Source organism: Zalophus californianus, chromosome 1 (assembly GCF_009762305.2).
Source record: "Zalophus californianus isolate mZalCal1 chromosome 1, mZalCal1.pri.v2, whole genome shotgun sequence".
In the NCBI taxonomy this organism is placed as follows: Eukaryota; Metazoa; Chordata; class Mammalia; order Carnivora; family Otariidae; genus Zalophus; species Zalophus californianus.
The window spans coordinates 18,712,184-18,734,423 of NC_045595.1; the positions used below are offsets into that span (position 1 = coordinate 18,712,184).

The window sequence follows — 22,240 nt, forward strand, 5'->3', positions numbered from 1 at the left end:
GATGCCGCTGGACAGGAAGAGGAGGGTGGAATGGGGCTTGGCAGGGCCACCTAACTTCATAGAGCCCTCTGCGGGCTGCTTCTCTGAGAAGTGTCTCTAACGCAGTCATTTTCAATGTCATTTCAGCGTTTCCAGGAGACTGGACCCCAAGGAGCCCCCGGGTAGCCAGAGAGCAGCTTCCCCAACCCCGAAGCAGGCTTCTGCTACTGCTCCCGGTCGCGAGAGCCCCCGGGAGACAAGGGCGCAGGGCCCAGCAGGCCAGGAGGCTGATGGCCCCCGCAGGACGCTGCAGGTAGACAGCAGGACGCAGAGATCAGGGCGGTCCCCCTCTGTGTCACCGGACAGAGGCAGCACCCCCACATCACCCTACTCCGTCCCCCAGATCGCCCCCCTTCCCAGCAGCACGCTGTGTCCCATATGTAAGACCTCGGACCTCACGTCGACCCCCAGCCAGCCAAACTTCAACACCTGCACCCAGTGTCACAACAAGGTCTGCAACCAGTGTGGGTTCAACCCCAACCCTCACCTCACCCAGGTAACCACCTTCTGCGCCGGCTCCCCGCACCTACCTTCCCATGCCTCCCTCGGTTCCCTTCCCCCCCACCTTTTCTTTTAAAGTAGGTTCCACGCCCAGCATGGAGCACAATGGGGCTCGAAATCACAACCCTGGGATCAAGACCTGAGCTGAGGTCAAGAGTCGGACACTTAACTGACTGAGGCAGCCAAGTGCCCCTCCCTTCCCCTCTTCACCCAACTCTCTTTTCCTGGTCATTTCCCTTGGCCACCGGAATTTGTGTCTTCCTGGCTCCAAGATGTGGTAGCAGAGAACAGGCCTGGTCGCAGATCTCCCGAGGGATTCCTGCACCTCCTGAAACCGCGGGCAGAGTCCCAGCAGAGAAGATGTTTTCTTACCCGGTGCAAGTTTGACCCAGAAAAATGGCCTCAGAGAGGGCCAAAGACAGGCTTCCAGGCAACTTTTCTCAATGGATACTCATCTGGGGAGGGCCACGGGCAACTGCAGGCTGGAGGGGAGGCAGATTTGCCTGGCCCTAGGCCGGCCTTTCTCCCTGACAGTGGGCAGTGGAAGGGGGTGCTGGTGAGGGAGGCAAGGTTTCAGGGGAGGCAGGAAATGGTCTTCTAGTTGCGCTCTGGGAAGCTTCTCCTCTGGGTTTCCATTCCAGTTGGCTGGGGCCCGAGGTGGTAGGGCAGCTAGCCATCCCCAGAGAAACAACCTCGGGGTAGAGACCCAGGCTGGGGGCCAAGCATTCACAATGGGTGACAGTGTCCTACTCTAGGAGGCCACTGCAGGGCCATTTCCATGAGATTGGCCTCCTTTTTGCCCCAGAGGACCCTGGGTCCTCAGCCCCATCCTGGCTTTGTTCAGGATGCTTTGGGTTGCTGGGGGATGCTCAGCCAAGCCCCTGGAGGCTCCTTTTGGAGAGTTGGAGGCTGGGTGTCCCAGTGCACTAGTAGAGCCGGTGCCATGCCTCTGAAATGAACCAAGCAGGTTTGCTGGCTTCCCCCCTCTCCTCTGGGATAACCCAGAGAAGTCTCTAGCTCCTCCCCCAGGGCCCTGCCCTTGGGCAGGATGGAGCATGGCTGGCTGCAGGCACAGGCATGGCTGCCTCTGGGACTATCAGCAGCCGGAGCCATTTGGACCTCGTGGGTGGGGGGACAAGTGAGAATAATTGTTCGCAGGTCGGGGTCTATTTGTGACATGAGGTGCCGTGGGTGTGGGATGTGTGGTTTGCAAGAGGTAAGTGTGAGATTCTGAGGAAGGAGCTGCCGTTGTGGGGAGATGACTCAGTAGGTTTGGAGTCGCTCCTGGAGTGTGGGGGCTTCCTTGAGGAGGCGGGCATACTCGTGATTATTGCATCTGTGATTAGAAACAGGCCCATCCCTGCCCTGATCGGTTAGGTAAATGTTGGTCCTTCAGTGCTCAGAACAGTGTGATCCAGACCGGAGAAGCTCACCTGCGTGCTTCTGCCAGCGAGAAGCTGGAAGCACCTGGCCCCACAGGAGCAGAGAGGTTTGGCAGGCGGGGACGAGATGCTGCTGTGGACCCCCATATGGCCGCACCCCTCTCGGTTCCAGCCTCCCTGAGGCGCTCACTCAAGCCGTAGGGCCTGAAGCCCTCTGGATGAGGTAGGCAGGGATCAAGGGAGAGCCACACATGGTATGCTGGTTTCCTGGTGGGCAGCCCAGCCCTTGCCACGCAACAGGCCTCCCCAAGCCCAGGACCTTGGGTGAGGTGGGAAGGGAGCCAGCCTTTGATGTGCTGGGAAAAACAGCAGAGTGGGAGGACCTTGGCAATACTCGGCCCATCTGCCTCATTGTGCCTGGAGGAAGCGGAGGCTCAGGGCCAGGAAGGAAGGGGCCTCAGACTTACTGCAGATTCACGGTGTTTGGTGAAGAGCAGGCCTCCCTGCCAGGTACTTCGAGCAAATGCCGAGCCAGACAAATGCATTGGTTCTTTGCTATGAAGCTTCTCGGGCCTTCAGCATCCAGAATGACACCATGCAGCTCCAAGACACAGCTGTCGCCAGCAGCCTTTCCCAGACTTGCTTTCACAGAACATTAGGGACTGCTGTTCCATTGCATCAGTTTGGGAAATGCTGACCTAGTGCATTTTCCAGGTTCTCAGAACCTGGTGAATGCCCTTTTCTGAAGGGGTCTCCAAGCAGAACCTTTTCTTCTCCAGAATTGGCTTTCAGTGGGGTTCCTGTCAAGGTGAAAGAACCCTTGGCACATTTTCCTGAGAGGCCTGCAGAGCCTAATTCTTTAGAGCTGTTGGCCTTGGGGCACCTGGGTGGCTCAGTCATTAAGCGTCTGCCTTCGGCTCAGGTCATGATCCCAGGGTCCTGGGATCGAGCCCCACATTGGGCTCCCTGCTCGGCAGGAAGCCTGCTTCTCCCTCTCCCACTCCCCTGCTTGTGTTCCCTCTCTCGCTGTGTCTCTCCCTGTAAAATAAATAAATAAAATCTTTAAAAAAAAAAATAGAGCTGTTGGCCTTGAGCAGAGTCACCTCCCTGGTCACATGTCCACGTAATGAGAAAACCAGTTTGTAGGTTTTGCTCACAGGCCGATCCACCCTGCTCAGAACATACCTGCTCTGGCACCTCTAACTTGACATTATGTCAGCCAAGAAGGCCATTTCTGGGATTACCCTGGTGTCTGTGGGCTGGGCTCCTGCCTGGCCTGAGGTTCTGGGCAGGACGAGGGGCTGGTTCTGGAGTGGGGTGTGTCTCGGTGGCAGCGGCTCAGGTTGAGCAACCTTTTCCAGGAAACCCAGCTCTGGTACTCACGTCTCAGGAGGAACCCTGAGAGAGTGCAAAGGGAGGTGGTGCTGATCCCTGCACAGACGCACTGTGGACACTGGCCACTGGGGTGCATGTTGGGGACCTTGTCTGGGGGTGGGGGTGCGTGTCTGAAACTGCTGGTGTAGTGATGCTCAGGCAGGGCTGAGGAGGGCTGGGTCCTGCGTTCTACCCAGAAGCTCACCAAAGCCTCATCAGGGCAGGTCAGCATGATGCTCAGCTTCCTGCTGGCAGGAGTTCTAGAGAGGGACAAGGGCCACGCACGCGGCATGGAGAGTTTCACTGCTAATGCGGCTGCCCTTGGATCTTTGGAAATGTGACCATGGAAAACGGACCTTTCTTCCCAGGTAGAGAGAGAATCACTGGCTTGTCCCTCAAGTTGCAATCCAGATGAGGAGTGTGACAGAGCCATTGTGCTGAATGGCTGGGTGAGGGCAGAGGAGCAGAAAGGAGGGAAGAGATGGCCACTGGAACTCAGTGAATTTGTCTTTCTGCCTCACGGCATCTGTCAGAGTCTTGTGACCTTAGCTGGGTCTTTCAGAAACAGCAGACTAGGTGTGGAGAGGAGACTCACTTCCAGGTAGAACGGTCCATCCCATTCAGCCAGAGCAGCGGCTGAGATGTGGAACCACTCCTGTCCTGGGGAGCGGGCCCAGTCTTCTCCTATCCGGTCCCAGGCCGCAGGGGGTCTCCTGTGCTCACACAGACGTGGTGCTTGCCGTTCTGCCCAGGCCCCGGATGGCCAGCTCTCAAGGCTGGGATGCCTTCCAGAGGAGGATGCCCACCCATGTACTTTGCTGGGCTTCTGAGGCCTGGAGCACGTTGAAACTGCGTGGAAGTCAGGGAAGGAGCTCAGAGCACTCTCTGTCTATAGACCAGGAGACTGAGTCTTGGGAAATCTTGGCTTATTCGGGGTCATTTGGAGCAGTAGAGCTGGGGACCCCAAATCAGTAGCTAGCTCTCCGGCTTTCCCTCAGGGACTCTCATCTTGCGCATCCACGGTCCACTTTTGCTCAGGTTGAGGATAGTTCAGAGCAGACAAGCCCATCTCAGCCGCTCTTCATGGTGAGACCATTTCTTTTTGGAGTTCTGCGGTCCTGAAGCTCAGGGCAGATGAATAATTTAATCTGTTTGAAATTGTGGCAAAAGACTGCAGTTTCCTTGTGGGGGCTGAATCTCTCTCACCACCCTTAAGAGGCCATCCCTGTGAGGATGCACTGACCAGGCGGCCACACTGACCAGGAGGCCGGAGGCATTAGCATGTAAGCCCATTCTGTGCCCAGTAGTGGGGAAAAGGCAGGAAGATTGTTCTCTTCTCTCCCTGGATGTGGGTCCTTAGAAAAGTACCTTAACTTCCCAAGCGTCCGATTTCTCTAAAAGAGAAGCCGTGGGCCAGGGACCAGCCTTGGTGGCTTTGCTGATGCCTCCTGCCTGCCCAGGCCTGTTTGCCCAGCTCTCCACTCTTCAGTGACTTAACGTTCAGGCCTGCCACCCCTTTCTTCTCCAGGAGGGAGGCCCTTGTTGCCCAAGTCAGCCTCTATCCTGGTAGCTGGGGATAGGAGATGAGGCATGGCGACGAGCCTGCTGGGTGGAGTCTGGGAGGTGAGGTTTGGGTGGGCAGTGCGGGTGGGAGTGAGCTGCTGGAGAAGATGAGCCGTGGCCAGGGGCAGCCCGGATCTGCCAGTCCTCTCCAGGCTTCTCCCTGCCCCTCTCGGAGCGGCCCGGCAGCACATCCTGGCCTGGGAATTCCTCCAGATAGGAGTCCGTCCTCACCCTAGGAACAGCGTCACACAGGGAGGGCTAGGCAGACTCAGGGCTGGCGGCCTGCCTGTGTTTCCAGGTCTGATTGGCAGAATTGTCCCAGAGCACCACCTCCAGTGAGGCTACAGCCCGCACCTGGGAGGCCCACCCTCTGCCCCATCCCTAGCCTTCCAGGTTCAGGCAGCTCGTCTGAGCTCATCTGCCTCCCTCCTCTCTTGCTCTAGTCAGAATCGCTCAGAAGCCCCTCTAAAAAACTACAGAGGAATGATCGTGGTCTTTCTTCGCCTATTCCAAGGTCCGGACTTTGCTGAGACCAAGCCAAGGGCGTATAATCCATTGCGCACCCCCCTTCAACCCCACTCCATCGGCAAGCCTTGGGCTGAAGTGCTTACCCATGGTGGGCGGTGTGGAGAAGGGAGGGAGATAAGCAATGGCCATAAGGCTTCCCTCTATTGCCTGCAGCCCACTCCTTTCCGGCAGGGGCCAGGACGCCAGATGGCCCGGGGGAGGTGCTGCGAGTGTGGCACGGATCCCTCCACTGCAGCCACCGGCCTTGCCCCCTTCCCTCTGCTCCTTCCTGGCCACACCGCCCCATGGGCCAGTCGGGGGTGAGGAGCAGGTGTTAGGAGGACAGAGATGGGCAGTGGGCTGAGGAGAGGCAAAGGTGTCCCCCTCCTTCCTGGGCCCAGCAGGTGTCTGCACACGTGCCCAGCCTTCCCTTCTCCACCTCCACACCGAAAGGACGTGGGTCTCCGGGTGGCAGGCCCTTTGGGGAGCCTTTCTCCCACAGTACGTCTAGTCCTTGGGCAGTTTGCCTTGAAGAAGCCCGTCTCCAGGTCAGTAGGGAAATGCCTGCCAAGCTCAGTCGGTCCTGGACAACCTGCCCTGCTGCCAGTCTATGCTCCCAGGACACAGAACACTCGACCTGCCTGCTTGGACCACTGCAGGACAGATGCCAGCACCGCTGGGGACATGCGGAAGAGACGGCTCTGCGGGAGTGGGAGCTGTTTCGTAGCTGCAGCTATCAGGCACAGAACTCCCTCTTTTAGCTACAAAGGGGGCCATATGTACCATTAGCAGAGAATGAATGTGAAATGAATTCAGAGCAGAAGCCTGAGATTTTATTCTTGAAAAACCTGCCTTTATACGTGTGGGCAAAAGAAACAGAATGGGAAGAGAATTGAGTAAAAATGGTAGGAAAAAAAGAGAAACAAGTAAAGTGGGAACAGGGAGAAGGAACAGAGGGCAGAGGCAGGAAAGGGAGGTGATGGAGAAAGCCCGAGGCAGGAAGGGCCGGGAGGCAGGAGAGCTCCGTGAAGTCACCAGCTGCTGGTAGCCTGGGGCAGGCCTGCCCGGATCCACCGTTAGAAGGGGGCCCTCTCCCTTCTTCTCATCCTTTCCTTCCCCTGTAATTGCTCTGGAGGCCTTATGTGAAGCCAGGAACTGTCGTTGACACTGGAGAATCAGGCAGAACTGAAGCAGCTGTGTTGCTCAGCCCCGTGGAGCCTGTAGGTCAGAGGGAGAGGCGGCCCTTCTGATAACCACCCAAGCAAACACATGGTCAACACCTGAGGGTCAGCTCTGAGGAGGACCAGAGGGAGGCCAGCGGGCTTGATAGGGTGCTGCAAAGAGACTCTTAGGTGGGTGGGTGGGGCTTCTACAAGGAGGGGACATTAGACTGAAGCTGGGCCGGGGCAAGGTGGGGCCCCGGGGAGGCCTGAGGGGAAGTGCATCGTCTGTGTGAGGGCCCAGAGCAAGCCAGGGCTGGGGCGGCTGGGGTGCCATGAGCAGAATCAGAGGGCCTGCAGCTCCTGTTGGGGTCTGTAGATGGGATTTCAAGGGTATCGGAAAGTGGCAATGGGAAGGTCAGATGTGCATAAAGACATCTCTTTGGGGGGCACCTGGGTGGCTCAGTCGGTTGAACGTCTGACTCTAGGTTTTTGCTCAGGTTGTGATCTCAGGGTCACGGGATCAAGCCCCACATTAGGCTCCCTGCTCAGCAGGAAGTCTGCTTCTCTCCCTCTGCCTCTGCCCCTCCCCCTGCTCGCTCTCTCTCAAATAAATAAATAAAACTTAAAAAAAAAACCACCAAAAAACCCACCTCTCTGAAAATTAATAACGGTGATGATTGTACAACATTATGAATGTAATGAATGCCACCGAATTGTACACCATTTAAAATGGTCAAATGGCCGATTTTATGTTATGTTTATTTGACCACAAAACTCTCAACAACACTCCCCCACTCCTCTGGCGGCCATGTGGAGATCAGCCCGTGGGGCGGGGCTGGCTTCCAGGAGCGGGCTGGGGCGATGGTGATGGTAGTGGAGGGCCTTCACCAATTCCTGGTGGATTTTGGAGACTAAACAGACAGGTTTGGGACATGTGTTGGACATGGGGGCTAGGTGCTAGAGATGGAGAATGTTTCCATTTGGGCCATGTCAAGTTGGAGGTACCTATGAGCCTTCAGGTGGAGTTCAGTCGGCTGGCCTGCAGACCTGGGACCCTGGCACGCAGTGCACAGGTCGGGGCTGGAGACCTCTGAGACTCACAAGCGTATTGCCATCAGTCAGTATACTTCACACTAAACACTTCAGTAAGCATATCATCAGCTAGAGTTTAGTATTTATTTAAGGCATGTGGTTTTATTTTTCAGTAGAATGTACCTATGATGAAATGCACAGAGCTCAAGTGTAGCATTCAGTGCGCTTTGACAAAAGCATGCAGCTGTGTCAGCCAAACCCCTCTCTCAAGGTGAACATCCCCGTCACCCTAGAAAGTCCCTTCAGGCTCCGTTCCTGTCCATCCCCACCCCTCCTCCAGAGACAACTGCTGTTCTGATTTTTCTCCACCTTAGATGAGTTGTGTCTATTCTAGAGCTTCATGTAAATGGGATTGCACAGAATGTGCTGTTTTGGATAAAGTTTCTTGCACTCAGCATAGCGTTTTTTGAGGGTCGTCTACGTGGACAAGTCTTGAGAAGCCTGACTGAGAAGGAGAGGAGAGAGCCCAGGCAGTAGACAGGAGAGGGTTCTGGGAGGCAGGAGACAATGGCACTGAGTTCTGAGAGAGGCAAGGGGTGCCTAGGGGTGTGGGGGAGAGGGTGTGCTTGAAGGAGTGGGACCCTCCCCAAGGAGGCAGGTCTGGATCCTGAGTGTGGAGGTGGAAGCCTAATGTGTGGCTCCTCTTGAAGACATCGGAAGCAGGGCAATGGTTTGAGCCAGAAGGCAGGAGAGGGGGCCAGGCAGGGGAGGAGGGCAGGAGAAATTGAACCAACCGCTGTGGACAGAAGCTTCCTGGAGAGAGGGAGCGAATGAGTTAGCCAGGCAGCTATAGTGCCCCAGGAGAAGTTGGGACAGAAGTCAGTTTACGGTGGAGCCCATTTGCCTGGTGCCCGTTTATCTGTTTGGGTAGAGGCCCGGAGAAAACAGGTGTGTGGTTGGATCTAGTTCTGAAGCAGACATAGGTCAAGAGAGCACAGACATTTGGCAGAGTGACTGCATGGTAGACCAGAGATTCAGCTGGGCAGGAAGAGATGTGAAGGCAGAGGCTCAGCGGGTGGGGTCCACACGAGGCCCAAGGACTGCTGCAGTGGGGAGGCCTGAAGTGCCCTAGAAGGCTGCAGGGGGACAGGCACAGGGTGATTTTGGAGGAGAGGGTTTGGGGTGATAGTGAGTTGGAGGCTGAGGCTGAGGGATAGCACTATTGGCTGAGTCAGCCCGGTGGCTGCCATCTGCAGTGACTGTCACGTCAGCTCGGTGGAAGCCTGGGAGACGCGGACCACAGGGCGTTTGGGAACTAGTGGCCATGATGGTGGGGCCTGGAAGGCAACAGCAGCTAGGAGGGGAGAAGGGTGGGGAAGCCGAGGGCTAAGCCCCAGGGGCCCTAGGGATTTTAAAGGGAGGGTGAGCGGTTACCACATTCTGAAGTCCAGGGAAGACAGTTTCTCCTGGAGAGGTCGATGGGGACCAAGGAGAGAGAGAGAGAGAGAGAGAGAGAGGAGTGTGTGTGTGTGTGTGTGTGTGTGTGTAGGGAGTTTGGGGAGCTGGCTTGGTCAGGAAAGAATGTTTTACAGGGCACAGAGGAAGGCCTGGGAGGGAGGAGAGGCTGTCTAAGGGAGGCTGAGAAGAGTTGGACACCAGAGGTGGAAAGGCAGGTGTTTGTAGGAATCAGCAGGGGGATGGGTTCTTTCCATTTCATGGAGCTCCAGGCCAGTGAGGCCTTCTAGCCCCAAGTAACAATTAAATTCAGCCTCCCCTCCCCAAATGCTGGCCTCACATGCTTGGCAGTTTCCTAGGGCCTCCCCGATGGGCCGTGCCTGGCTGATTCATTCATCCAGCTCTGCATTAATGTGCCCCACCCTTTGGGGCCCTGTGGCACCTGCCTGCCCCTAAGCCTGTGGGCAGCCAGGTGCTGGATGGGGCAAGTGGTATGTCCAGTGCTGGGGGGAGAGTAAGGCCAGCCCCGATTCCCTGCTCTGGACCATCATTGGTCCAGGGGCCACAGTGGGACATGTGCCCTCTGTTGAGCCCTGGCCAATGACTCACAGCCCAGAAGAGAATGGAAAGCCACACTGGCCGGTGGGACCTTCCCAGGAACCAACAGGGAAGGCTTGTTTTTAAGCTGTTTCTGTGATGTTTGAACTTGTACCAAAATGGAAAAAAGCACGAATGCGGAATCAGGCATGTCAGTGCAGTGATCCGACCACCGAATGCCCTCTCTCCTAGGGAGGGCTAGGCCTCAGAGGCAAGCCGCCGCTCTCTGCAGGAAGGCAGGCTAAGGGATGTCTGCGACCCTTCTTCCTTGCTGGGGGGGAGGCAGTAGGGGAGACTGGAAAGAGGCTCTCTTGCTGCTGCTGGGGGCCCTCAGAACCTCCTGGCAGCCTCGGAGGTGACCGTGAGGCAGGCTCCACCTCGGGAGCAGAAGCATGTTTCCTGGGCAGCATCCTTTCCGGCTAGATATAGCAAGCAAGTCTGGGCCCCTTCCTTTGGGGCTGGGACACAGGGTGGCAGGTCTCAGTGCCACCAGTGTCCCTGTGGGAGAGATGTAGAAGCCCCTCCCCCAGAGTGCCCTCACTCCCCTCTCTGCCCCAGAGCCCGGTGCGGGGAGCAGTGGGGAGTGGCCTCTGCAGATAGATCATGGCTGGCTGTTCCTTCAACGTGTGGTTCACAGAGCCCCCAGCCTGGTCCACAGGCCTCTGGATCCTGGGTGGACAGTGCCACCTTAGCCACCCTTCCGTACACTGAACAGCTCAAGTGAGGGAGCAGCCGAGAAAGGCTCTTCTCAGGATGAAAGTCCCTTCAGAGCCAGAGCCCACGAAGCCCTGCCTTTCTGAATCCCCAGCAGGCTCCTGGTGGGGCAGGCAGAGGCTCTCTGTGGGAAGCCACTTCCTACAGCTTCTGCTTCTCCCACTTACTTCCAACGCAGCTCTTGGCCTGCACACCACACTGAGCCTTCCCATCCCTACTGCTGCTCAGGCCCCCACCAGGCTGGGGTGCGCTGGTGTCCATGTCTCTGAGAGGCCAGGATGGGCTTCCTTGCTGGCAAGAAGGGTCAGCCTGACAAAAGCTAGTGTCTGGCAGAGCCATTCACCCCTAGTGTAGCCCTGGGAATTCCTCTTAGCTTACCTCTGGCTCTTGGGACACGAGTTCTGTGGCTGATGGCCTGCTCATCTCCTGGCTCTGCCAGGTTAGGCTCATGGAGGACTCTAAGAGAGATTTCCTGTCACACTAGTAGAAGGCCATTCCCTGTGATTCTGGTGGGCAGCTGGATTGGAGCGTGCCAAGGAGACACAGACACTGGTACAGATGAGGAAGGCTCTCACTGCTGCTGGTCCCAGGCCTGAGGATTCTGCCACAGGCCTGGCCATGTATGCCCAGCCTAGGTGGGCAAGTGGGCTGGGGGTGCGGGGAGGAAGAGGCTGAGACTGAGCTCCTCAGATCCAGCTCCTGACGATCTGTGAGGGAGGCTGAGGGAAGTCTTGCTGGGTTCAGAGAGCGCCCCTCCCAGTGTCCTCCCTGGGAGGCCTTAGTGGCGGGGCCTGTTGGCCTGAGCCTGGGTGAGGCACGAAGAGGGCGTGGTCAAGGCTCCTCACCGTCTAGAAGAGGCTGGATAGAAATAGCTGTGCCCATCTGGGCTATGAGTCACCGAGGGGGGTTTTAGCAGTTTCTTGGAGAGGTTCTATTTTAGGTGAGTGCCTGTGACAGCCTGGGTGACGGAGGCTGGGTAAGGGAAGGTTCTGGTGAGTGCAAGAGTTTTAGCACATGCCCTTATTCAACCCTGTCCAGAACCTGAAGGAGGGTCACTCTGAAGTCCCAGGATAAGGAGCTTTACCTCCCAGATCCCTCTTCTCAGAAAGTCCTAGAGCGTGCTGTGGCCTGCAGGTGCACGATAGCAAGGGAGCCTGGGGTGTGCTTGGGCACCCGCTACAGGAACTGAGTCTGTGGCTACTGCCTGGGCCTCCCCTCAGGAGGATAATCCCCTCCAGGGCTCCCAGCTTGCTCCTGGGAGCTCCCGCTCTGATGGGAGAGAGCCCTCCCTAGCCAAGAGGGACCTTTCTAAAGGGATCTTTGGACTGAGTCCCAGGGGGGCAAATTGTTTCCTCGGAGGCTTTCTCTGTCCAAATGCAGACAGGTCTGATTGAAAAGGAGGAGCCTCCTCATTGGGGCACTGAATCTCCAATCTCATGGCTTTGGCCTTGTGGGAACTGTGTCCCCTATTAATAGGCTGTTGGGATTAATCCCACTACAAGCCTCTCTGGACTGGGCCCTGCTCTGTGCCACACACCATGCACAGTCCTGAGAACACCTCAACAAGAGCTCAGGAGCTGGGTGGGGAGACAGGAGACTACCCAGAGAAACATATTGGTAAATACTTCGGGAAAGAATGAGCACTGTGACGAAAATAAACTGTGTGATTAGCTACAGCGTGCCTGGGGGGTATGTTAGATTGTGTGGCCAGAGAGGGCCCTGATGGGGAGATTTGAGGCCTGTACAGCTAGCCAGCCTGGGGGCAGAGAAAACTGTGAGCTCAGAGGACTACTGGGCAGAACAGGAGGCCCAGCGTACCTGGGGTGAGACCGCTAAGCGGGGATGTCTGGGAAGGAGGCCAGAGAGAGGGATGGGCTGGGGCATGGGCCATGGTGAGTTCCCATGGTATGCATGATGGGACTCCACTAAGGGATTTGGGCCTGTAAGTGATAGGCTCTGATCTGTATGTAGATTTTTTGGTGGAAAAAAATATCATTGGCTCATGTAACTGGAAGTCCAGGGGTAGACTTAAGGCGTAGCTGAATCCAGGGAATTAAACAAAGCCATCGGATCTGCTCCTTTCTCCTTACCTTGGCTCCACTTCTGAGTCTATTGATGTCATCCTTAGCATCTCTCTGGATGCTGGGAAAGAAGGCTATTGGCCACCTCACGGCTACATTCTTCTATGAGCAATCCCAAGGGCAAAAAGACCCTCTCTCCGCTGTTGTTCATTTACAAGTAACATGGGTCAGCCCTGTTTGCAAGGTCACACGCCCAGCCCCGCAGCCCTTGCTGAAACCCATGATTGGCCCAACCCGAGTCTCGCACTCACTTTACTCAGGGAGGCATTGATGCAGAGAGGAAACTCCGTGTCCATTGCGGGAATAGCAACACGTGCTTGTTTGTTCTAGAGGCACAGATTATCCCATTTTCTTAAAAAATGTATCTTTTGCTTAAGAAAAAAAAGGCTTTTTCATTCTACTTACATCACCACTGACATGGCATTACTTTGCCTTCCAGATTGTTCACATCCATCTTGTGTCCTTAGCTAGGCTCCAGGCTCCTCCAGGACAGGGGTCAGGGTTTCTTTTTATTTTCTATACCTCCCTCTCCCTCCTGTTACTCTTCATTTATTTATTCATTCTGCAAGTTTTTAATTGAACATCTGTTGCATACCAGGCACTGTACTAAGGCCATCCTTTTTGTCTTGGTTTATGTTTTAAAAGATCAAGCTGGCTGCTATGTAGAAATGGCCCAAAGGGGGCAGCAGGGGAGGGAGAGTGACCAGTTGGAGGCTTTGGGGGTCATTGGTGGGGGGGGCGTGGGGATGGAATGATGTACATGGATCAGAGGTACAGCCGGTGGGCAGTAGGGAGGACACCTGCGCAGGAGGGTCCGGCAGGCAGCGGATTGATTCTTGGGGTGTGGGGAGTGTGTGACTACCCCTGTTCTGCTCCAGGCACCTGGCAGCTCCCAGGGGTGGGGGCCGTGCCATCGGTCCCTTCACCTCTGTCCCCTGGTGACCCAGAAACCCCTGAGCAGGGCTTGCTGCTCCTGCCTATGCTTGGAGCTGACCTTGGCTGCCGTGGGGCCCACGGTGACCTGAGCTATGGGCACCACCAGTCCTGACTACCCTGATGACCATGATGCTTCCTCCTCAGGTGAAGGAGTGGCTGTGTCTGAACTGCCAGATGCAGAGGGCTCTGGGGATGGACATGACCACCGCGCCTCGCTCCAAGAGCCAGCAGCAGCTGCACTCCCCAGCCCTGTCTCCTGCCCAGTCCCCAGCCAAACAGCCCCTGGGGAAGCCGGAGCCAGAGAGATTGCAGGGCCCAGGGGCACCCCAGCCTGGCCCCCGCCAGGCTGAGACAGCCAGGGCCACCACAGTGCCGGGGCCTGCCCAAGCCCCTGCCCCTCCGGAGATGGGGAAGCCATCTCCTCAGCCCCCTCTCCCCATCAAGCCTTCCACAGCGGAGCCCAGGCCACCTGCAGGAGAGGCCCTGGCCAAAAGTGCCACCACAGTGCCCTTGGGGCCTGGTGCTGCTGAGCAGACCCAGGAGGGCCTCACTGGGAAGCTCTTTGGCCTTGGTGCATCCCTGCTGACCCAGGCGAGTACCCTCATGTCTGTGCAGCCTGAGGCTGAGCCCCAGGGCCAGGCTGCTCCCAGCAAAGGGCCACCTAAGATTGTCTTCAGTGATGCCAGCAAGGAGGCTGGCCCGAGACCCCCAGGCTCAGGGCCTGGGCCTGGGCCGGCACCTGGAGCCAAAACAGAGCCTGGAGCTAGAACAGGTCCTGGCGTGGGACCTGGAGCCCTGGCAAGAACTGGGGGAACCACCAGTCCAAAGCATGGCAGAGCGGAACACCAGGCTGCCACCAAGGCCACTGCCAAGCCAAAGACCATGCCGAAGGAAAGGGCCACCTGCCCACTGTGCCAAGCTGAGCTCAACGTGGGCAGCAAGGGCCCCGCCAACTACAACACCTGTACCACATGCAAGCTCCAGGTGTGCAACCTGTGTGGCTTCAACCCAACGCCCCACCTGGTAGAGGTAAGAGAGCTGGACCCAGCGTGTTCCCTTGGGCCTTGGCGAGGAGCCAGGACCTGGAGTAATGGGGGGCCCGGGAGGCCTGGGAGCCAGAAAGGGCTGCAGAGAGCCGGGTCTTCAGCTGTTGCCAGGCTGCCCCACCATGGCCACAGGGGGGCTCTGCTCCCCTTCCTGTCCCTGGCCCATGCTTGGTGTTCCACTCAGAAAACTGACTGGCACAGTGGAAGGGGGAATGGTGCCCACTGCCTCTGACTGGCTGACCGGTGCCCCAGGGCCAGTCCCAGAGGTCACCAGGCTTGGGAGGCCTGAACTGAACGTCCCATTCCCAAGTCTCCTGGGCCTGGCCTGATGAAAGATGCTAATCTCCCCTGCTTGGGTAGGAAGAGCCTGAGGTCCCGTCCTGCCCACAGTCTGTGATCCACACAGGGGGCTGAAGGGTTGTTAGGCAGAAGGCTGTGCCCCATTGCCCGGGCCCCAGCCCACCAAGGAGGATCCTCCCTCCATCCCGTCCTCTGAGGTTACGGATATTGATGCCCACTTGCCAAAGCCATAGTCTTTGGGCCACATATTTTCCTTTGGCTGGGCCTGGTTCTCCCTGGGGCTGCTTGTGGGGATGCTCTTCTTACCCATAGGGAAGTTAGAGGGAGTTCTGGGGTTGGGGCCTGTCTCTGCATCCTTGGTCCCGGGAAGGGTTCTGAGCACTGTGCAGAGCTGGGTGGAAAAGAACAGGAGGCCCAGTGTTCTCTCAAAACTTCGAGCCCAGCCTGGCAGGTTCAGAAGGTACAGAGGTTCCTGAGCAGAGCTGGATCAGCCTGGACCTGGAAGCTGCTTCTGCTCCTCCCCTTACTAACTCTGCCCTGCCCAGGGCCATCCATGTCAACCCTACCTTGCCTGCCTTGGTCATAACGTGTGTGTCCCATTCCATGGAGGGCCCTAAGGGGCAAGATGAGTGATTGGCTCATCTTGACAGGTGGATGCATCCCCAGCTGTGTCACATCAGGAGATGGTCAAGCCAAAGACCTTCCTCCTGCACATGGGCAGCCACCCTTAGGGCTCCTAGGCTGAGCCATGCATGATCAGTGGTGGGGCAGGGGAGCCTTGGCACCTTGTTCTGACTTGCTTTGGGTCAGGCTTCCATTGGAGCAGCCCATTGCGATAAGGGAGACAGCTTTGGCTGTCTGACTCTGCTTTTCTAACACGCAGAAAGAGGCAGCTCTAATGAAGACAAGTGACCTCCTCAGATGACCATGTGGCCCTCTGGGCCCCATACTGCCACCCCTTAAGCCCTAGATCCATTGGCTCACTGGAGGACAGCTGGCCTGGCTGGCTGGGGTGGGGAGGGGGCACCAAGGGGCCACCACAGAGCCAGAGGAGCTCCCATCCGGAGACTGCCCGGTAACACTCACTGCCACTTGAGTGGGGCGCCCTGATGCTAAGGGGACTCTGAGCCCTGTTGGACAGCTGAGCTGGCCCGGCCCGGGGGCCCCTTGTCCTAGAGAGACCTCCTGGCCCACATGTCCTCATTCAGCAGGACATGCACAGAGGAAAGGGGAAAACGATCTCTGCCCAGGAGTGTAAACCTTCCTGACAGCTCCTTTCAGCAGCCCCTGGGCCAGGCCAGGGAAAGCGCTGATTCTGCCCAAGCATGTCTCAGTCACATGCTGACTCTGGATGAGCATCTGGCTTCTGATCCGAGCATCTCACTAGCTGCTTGGGTGTCACCTTCCTGGACTCTGGAGCTTCCGCTTCTTGATAGCCGACGTCGCCCCCTCCGCAGGTTGTTTTTTCAGAGGAAATTTCCGAGGGAAACGGGATCTAGTTCTACTGCTTCCTTCATTGTATGCTCTGGACTCCCTGTCTAGAAAGAAGAAGGTAAAAGCTTTGAGATGTTGAGGAAAATTGTCCTGGGTGTCCTGCTGTCTCCATGTCCTGTGCCACTGCTACCTCCTTGGCCAGAACCAGCCTTGCCACCGCAGGATCTGATGGGTTCCATGGGCCTGACCACAGAGCTGCTGGGTGCCCTGGTCCTAGCTTCTCTCCACCCCGAGGCCGCTGCTTCCTTGCTCTTGCTCCTAGTAGCAGTCAGGGTAGCCCAGCTTCTCCAGCTCCTTTCTCCTCACGGCTCTGCTTCGTTTTCTTTCTTTCCTTTTTTTTTTTTTGTTTTTTTTTGTTTAGTAGGCTCCATGCCCATCGTGGAGCCCAATGTGGGGCTTGAACTCACGACCCTGAGATCATGACCTGAGCTGAGACTAAGAGTCAGATACTTAACTGACTGAGCCACCCAGGTGCCCCATGGCTCTTGCTTGTTAATGCTGCTATCTCCATGGGGGTCCTGGGGAAGGTGTGGGTGGGCAGCCACAATGCCTCCCTCCTGTGGTTCCCACCAGCATTATTGCTTTTCTTCACTGTAACCAGGCCACGGGCCATCTTTGATCTCACCTCGGCAAATGGCCACTGGACATTCAGAGCAATTGTGTGCTTCCCTGTGACCTACTTGCGTGTTTTGGTGAGAGGTTCCTGATTTCTCAGCAGGTGTCCTAGACACATCGTGCCTTGGGAGTGAGGTGGCAGGGCCAGCAGGTAGGGGTAGGTCTGCCCTGGCTGTTTCTCCCACACCTAGCTAATGGAGGCCAGCCCACCAGACCCGGGATGACTGTGCTGTCTCTGGGCCTAGTGTGAGGCAGAGGGACCCCTGTCTGCATAGGCTGGGGGCTTGAGGGAGGGATAGACCAGGGAGGCCCCACTGCTAGCTCCCCACTGGCCTATTAGACCTGCTGTGGCTCCATCCGAGACCAGAGCCAACTGTCCGGGCTGTAGGATTGGGAATTTTCCTCAACATTTCGGAGCTGTAAAACCTTTTACCTTCTTTCTAGATAGGGAGTCCAGAGCATACAATGAAGGAAGCAATAGAGCTAGATCCCTTTTCCCTCTGAAATTTCCTCTGGAAAAAAAAAATAACCATAATGCTATTTAGTGAGTCATTTCATAATTAAGAGTTGTTGATTCCAAATTTTTTACCTATTTATCTTTCTGAAGGATAATAGTACCCTCTGGCTTAATTTTTAATTGGCTTTTAGTTAAAAATAGAGTTTGTGAAGAAATTAGTGGAATTGGAAATGTTATAGTAACATCGCCAGTTTCTGATCTTAATATAATTGCCAAAATACCAGCCATACCCTTGAGAAGTCGGGCCTCCTTGGGCAAAGGGCCTGGCGCCTGTGATATGCGGGGCTGGCCTGGGCTTATCTGAGGCAGGGGCTGAGGCCAGCAGCTGCCTCCAGGGATCATGATCTCAGGGAGCCCTGTCTCCTCCATGTGGAATGGAGGTTTCTGGGAGAACGAGCTGAGGTGCCGTACTTCAGGTACTTAGGTAAGGTCCAACACATAGCCAGGAGATTGGAACCAGTGTCCTAACAGAGAGTCTCCGTGCGAGGAAGAAAGAGTCCCCACCGGCCCCCACTATCTGGGTGTCAATCGACCCTGTGACCAGTGCAAGACCCTGGTCTCATGAGGGATGCCCCACGGGGAACGGACACATTTGGTACTAGAGCATGAGGAGAGCACAGCCCCACCAGAAAGGTGCATGTTGGGGATATCAGGGAGGATTCCTCTTCTTGGAGGAGAGGGCCAGAAAGGAGAAGCTTAAGCATGTCCAGAGACAAGGAGGGGCGGGTCGCAGCATCAGGAGAACAGTAGCACCAGTGACGGTCATGCCCAGAGTCCAATGGCTGAGTCTCGGGCTCTTTAAGTCTGGACATCCCTTCTCTGGATTTCTCATCTGCTGCCTCTTGTCTGACAGTGAAGCTGGGGATGGGGATATGTTGGGCCCAGCAGCCGGCCATGGGGTGTTGGTCAGCCTGGTGTCACTGTAGTCAGATTGACACAGACCAGCTCCGTATATACAGAGATTGTGTTCTGCGGGGTCATTCAGACCATGTCAGGCAGTGTGAGGAGGATGCCCAACGTCCATTGCAGCCTCACCCGGCAACCTTGGCCCTTGAGGCGCAGTAGCCAGTGGTCCTGGAAGGCAGCTGGGCTCGTCCACCTGTGGGGGTACTCCACCAACTCCCGGACAACTCGCTTCCCCTTCCTCACCCTGACCCCACCTCCCCCCATGAGGTGGTGATTGCCCTGGGGCATTGCTGCCTTCCTGCCCCCAGAAAGAAACTGGACAGAGGGAGATAAGGCAGAAATGGCCATCAAGCCTCCCACTGTCTGTTCCCAGGTCCCAGATCATCCCCTGCCCACTTGCCAAGGGGGACAGGCAAAGGGGAAACAGGCAGCAGCTCCCTGGAGGCTGGGGCTGGGACAGAAGAGTGTAAGAGAGGGTGTGCAAGTGAATGAATGAATGAGGGAATAAACCCTAAAGGGGAGAGTGAATAAAACCCTAAAGCGGAGCATGAATGAACAAATGAAGGAGTGGAATAATGGAATGAATCAGCAGGGGTGGAGCGGGGTGGGTCTGCTATAGTGGGCAGAGTTCAGAGCTGAGGGAATAAAGAAATAGGAACCTCTATTCCAACTCCCAGGCACAGAGCCTCCCCATGGCCTGCCTCCCACCCCATCCCCATTCCCATTCCCCAGAAGACTTAGGTCTGGGGCCGGGGCTCCTCAGGCTCTGCCCCTCCAGGCCCCAGCGCTCTGTACCCTTCTCCCCATCCCCCAACCTCCAGAGAGCTGGGGAAGGGCCTCCAGCAGCCAGGTCAGGTGTTTATTTTTAGCCCTTACCTCACATGCCTCCCCCTGCCTGCCTTCCCTCCCTTCCTGGCTGACTGCTGTAGCAGAGCCAGGAGCAACAGGGCCAACTGGGCAGCCCCTTCTGCAGCCTGGCGGCCTCCGTGAATAGTGTGGGAAGGAACAAAACCCTGGGGAGCGTGTGACAAGTGACATGCTCTGCTGAGGGCTGGGCCTCTAGGCTTAGGTAAGCAGGCTGCTGCATGTGCTGGACCTGAGCCCCTGGCATGAGGTCTGTCTCCTCCGTTCAGACCATCCTTCCAAGGTGCCCTTGCTTCACTGGAGACTGTGGCTTCTGGGGTGGGGTCTGCAGGCCAGAGATAGGGGTCAGAGGTTTGCAAAGCCACCAGGGTGAGCCAGGCCAGATGACCTAACCTCGAGAGGCCTAACCTGGAATGGCTGTGTGCAGGGACCCAAAGTGGAATCAGGACAATGTTGCCATAGGCCAGTCCCCCCACCCCCATCTGGGCCCAGATCCTCACCCCATCTTGCTGATCCTGGGGCTTTTCTCACTTCCAGAATTCTCTTGGCCTCTGCCTACACCCCTCTCACCTCGCCAGGGTCTCTTTGTCATCTCAGAGTCCTCTGACCTTGGAGGGATTTCCATTGTGTCCCCAGCTGACGTCAGAGGCACGTGGGCAGGATTTCGGGCTCAGGCTCTGTACTCTTCCATGCCCCATCTCTCTCAGGGCCTGGGCTCAGCCTGTCTAGCTAGCATTCTCCCCAGGCACCTCTAGGGGAGACCAGGCCAAGTGAGCCCAAGACCCAGCAAGTAGCCAGCACCCATTGCTTCCTAGGGGTTTGTGTCAGGGATACATAGAGGATCAGACAAGGTCCATGGGGGTCAGTAATGGTGCTAAGGCCAGGCCCTCCAGGGAACGGGGCGAGGACACGTAGGACTTGTGAAGGGTCACCCTCCATCACTGGGCCCCTCTGCTCAGGACCTGTGCATGGGATTGGGCCTCAGGGCAGAGCCAGAGCTCCAATCTCAGGGAACGATCTCAAGGCCCAGAGTAAAAAGGCCGTGGAGCAGGCCTATCCCTCAACATACACCAGGGGCCTGCCACTTGCCTGGCCTAGCCTCTGCTGGGGCCCAGGCCAGAGATGTGATATGTAGCCCTGTGGGCAGGACACCAGGGCAGAATCATTGACGTGCCATCTGCCATGGTGGCCTGGGGATGCCAGGCTGTGGGCAAGCACTCTGGGGGCACCATGCTTCCAAGGATCTGCCAGGCGGGCTAGGGTCTGACATGGGCTCAGGGCAGTGTGCGAGGTAAGGGTGCCGAGGCTGCCGGCCCACTTTGGGCTGGCGAGGGCCAAGCGCCACCTCCCTGCCCTGTCTCCTGGCTCTGTGATCCTGTGGTTCTGTGTCTTGTGTTTCTCCTTAATGGCCCAGCCGAGTGGCCAAGCTGCTGGTGGGATCCTAAGTGTCTGGGCACATGGGATGAGGAGCAGCAGGAAGTCTCTGCCTCCTCCTCTGGTGTGAGAGCAGGCACAGGTCTGTGGTTACCTTCTTTCCCACCTCACCCCCTCTGGGCCATGGTAGGGCCTCCAGTCTTAGCAAGAGGAGTCCTGGCTCTGGAGGACGTACCTGGGAGACATGGCCCTATCAGCCCCTGACCGGCTACAGGAATCACCCCCTCAGGGCCTGGGATGCTCAGACCTCACCCCTGTGCAGACAGCTGGAGCTAGGGGAATCAGACTTGGTTTCTGGTGTTCTAGGAACTTCACCACTGATATCCATGTCACACTTGGATGACCAGTTTGGGGCTGTGGACTCCAGGAACGCTTCCTGCCAGCACCCCCGGTGTCTGTCTTCGTCCTGGCTGTGTCTCCAGCCCCCAGCACTGAGCCTGACAGGGGGATGACCCTCAGAGTGGTGGACTGATGGTTGAGGGTTCGGTCCCCACCCAGCTCTGGAGGAAGCAGGGCCCCTGGCCTAAGTGTGGCAGGGGGAGTGCACACAGTCCCCATCGGAGGAATAGCCCAGAGCCCTGGGGGCAGGAGGAGGCTTCCACCTGAGGGTCTTTGCTGACCTTGGACAGGGAGACTTGGGCTGGGGGGTGTGGGCAGAGGGAACTGCTCAGCCCCATCCTCCCAGCAGGGCTTCTCCCAGACAGCCTCCCCTGGCCCCAGGAGTCTGCAGCCTTCCAGCACAGCGCTTACTTGGGAAGGGTGTGGGGAAGGACGGGGTCTGAGGCCACTCCTGGTTTGCAGGGGCTCTGGACCGCTGGACTCTGTCCCAGTTCCCCCTCTTCCCCAGACTCACAGGCCACCTGTAGCGTCCCCTCCCCCACAGATCTCCTTTTCTGGCCAGGCGAAAAAGCTTGCTTCGGTGTCATGGTTTAGAAGATGTTCTCCTGCTTACGGTTACAGAAATAGTCATGGAAACATTCTTTGAGTACTTCAGGGTCTTTGTGATTTTCATCAACCCCCTCCCCTCCCATTTCCTTACAGAAAACCGAGTGGCTCTGCCTGAACTGCCAAACTAAGCGGCTGCTAGAGGGCAGCCTGGGAGAGCCGACCCCCCTGCCGCTGCCCACCTCTCAACAGCCCCCCGCAGGGGCCCCTCTCCGGGCGCCTGGAGCAGCCCCTCCGAAGCAGAAAGGGCCACAGGGGCCGGGCCAGCCATCAGGCCCCCCGCCTGCCAAGGCCAGTCCCCTGCCCACCAAGGCCAGCCCCCAGGCCAAGCCCCTCAGGGCTTCTGAACCCAGCAGGACCCTGAGCGGTGCCCAGGAAAAGAAGACAGGAACCCCAGCTAAAGCCGAGCCTGGGCCAAAACCACCTCCAGAGACTACCCTGGCCCCTGGGACTCCCAAAGGAAAGACAGGGCCCCGGAGGACTGAACCTGCCACCCCTGTCGTCAAGGCCGTTCCAGAAGCCCCCACGGGTGGGGAGTCGGAGGTCAGTCTCACTCACTTCCGGGTCCCTAGCTCTCAGGTGGGATGGTCTAGGGAAAGGCTTGGTTCTCTGGGACGTAGGCCTGGGGCGGGCCCCTTGGGGCCACGGAGGAGGTAAGGGATGCCTGGATGAGGCCCTGGCGGGCCTGGAGCCTGTGAGTTCTAGGCTCGCCCTGTGTCTGGCACGTGGTCGAATGCTTTGGTGGGTTTTGCTCCCATTTGATCTAAGAAAATTT

General features: G+C 57.2%; 1 protein-coding gene across 3 annotated transcripts in view; it reads left to right on the plus strand.

Annotated features, from left to right (window-relative positions):
* Positions 1-22,240, plus strand: part of BSN (bassoon presynaptic cytomatrix protein) — a 90,496-nt gene that overhangs the window by 50,152 nt on the left and 18,104 nt on the right. For all 3 annotated transcript variants that reach the window (XR_003518194.2, XR_003518195.2, XM_027585019.2), the window contains exons 2-4: positions 127-535; positions 13,489-14,373; positions 21,562-22,008. Coding sequence is in view for 1 of the 3 variants with exons in the window: in XM_027585019.2 (XP_027440820.1) it covers positions 127-535; positions 13,489-14,373; positions 21,562-22,008 (1,741 nt within the window). In the remaining 2 variants the exon portion in view is untranslated. The remainder of the gene's footprint in view (positions 1-126; positions 536-13,488; positions 14,374-21,561; positions 22,009-22,240) is intronic.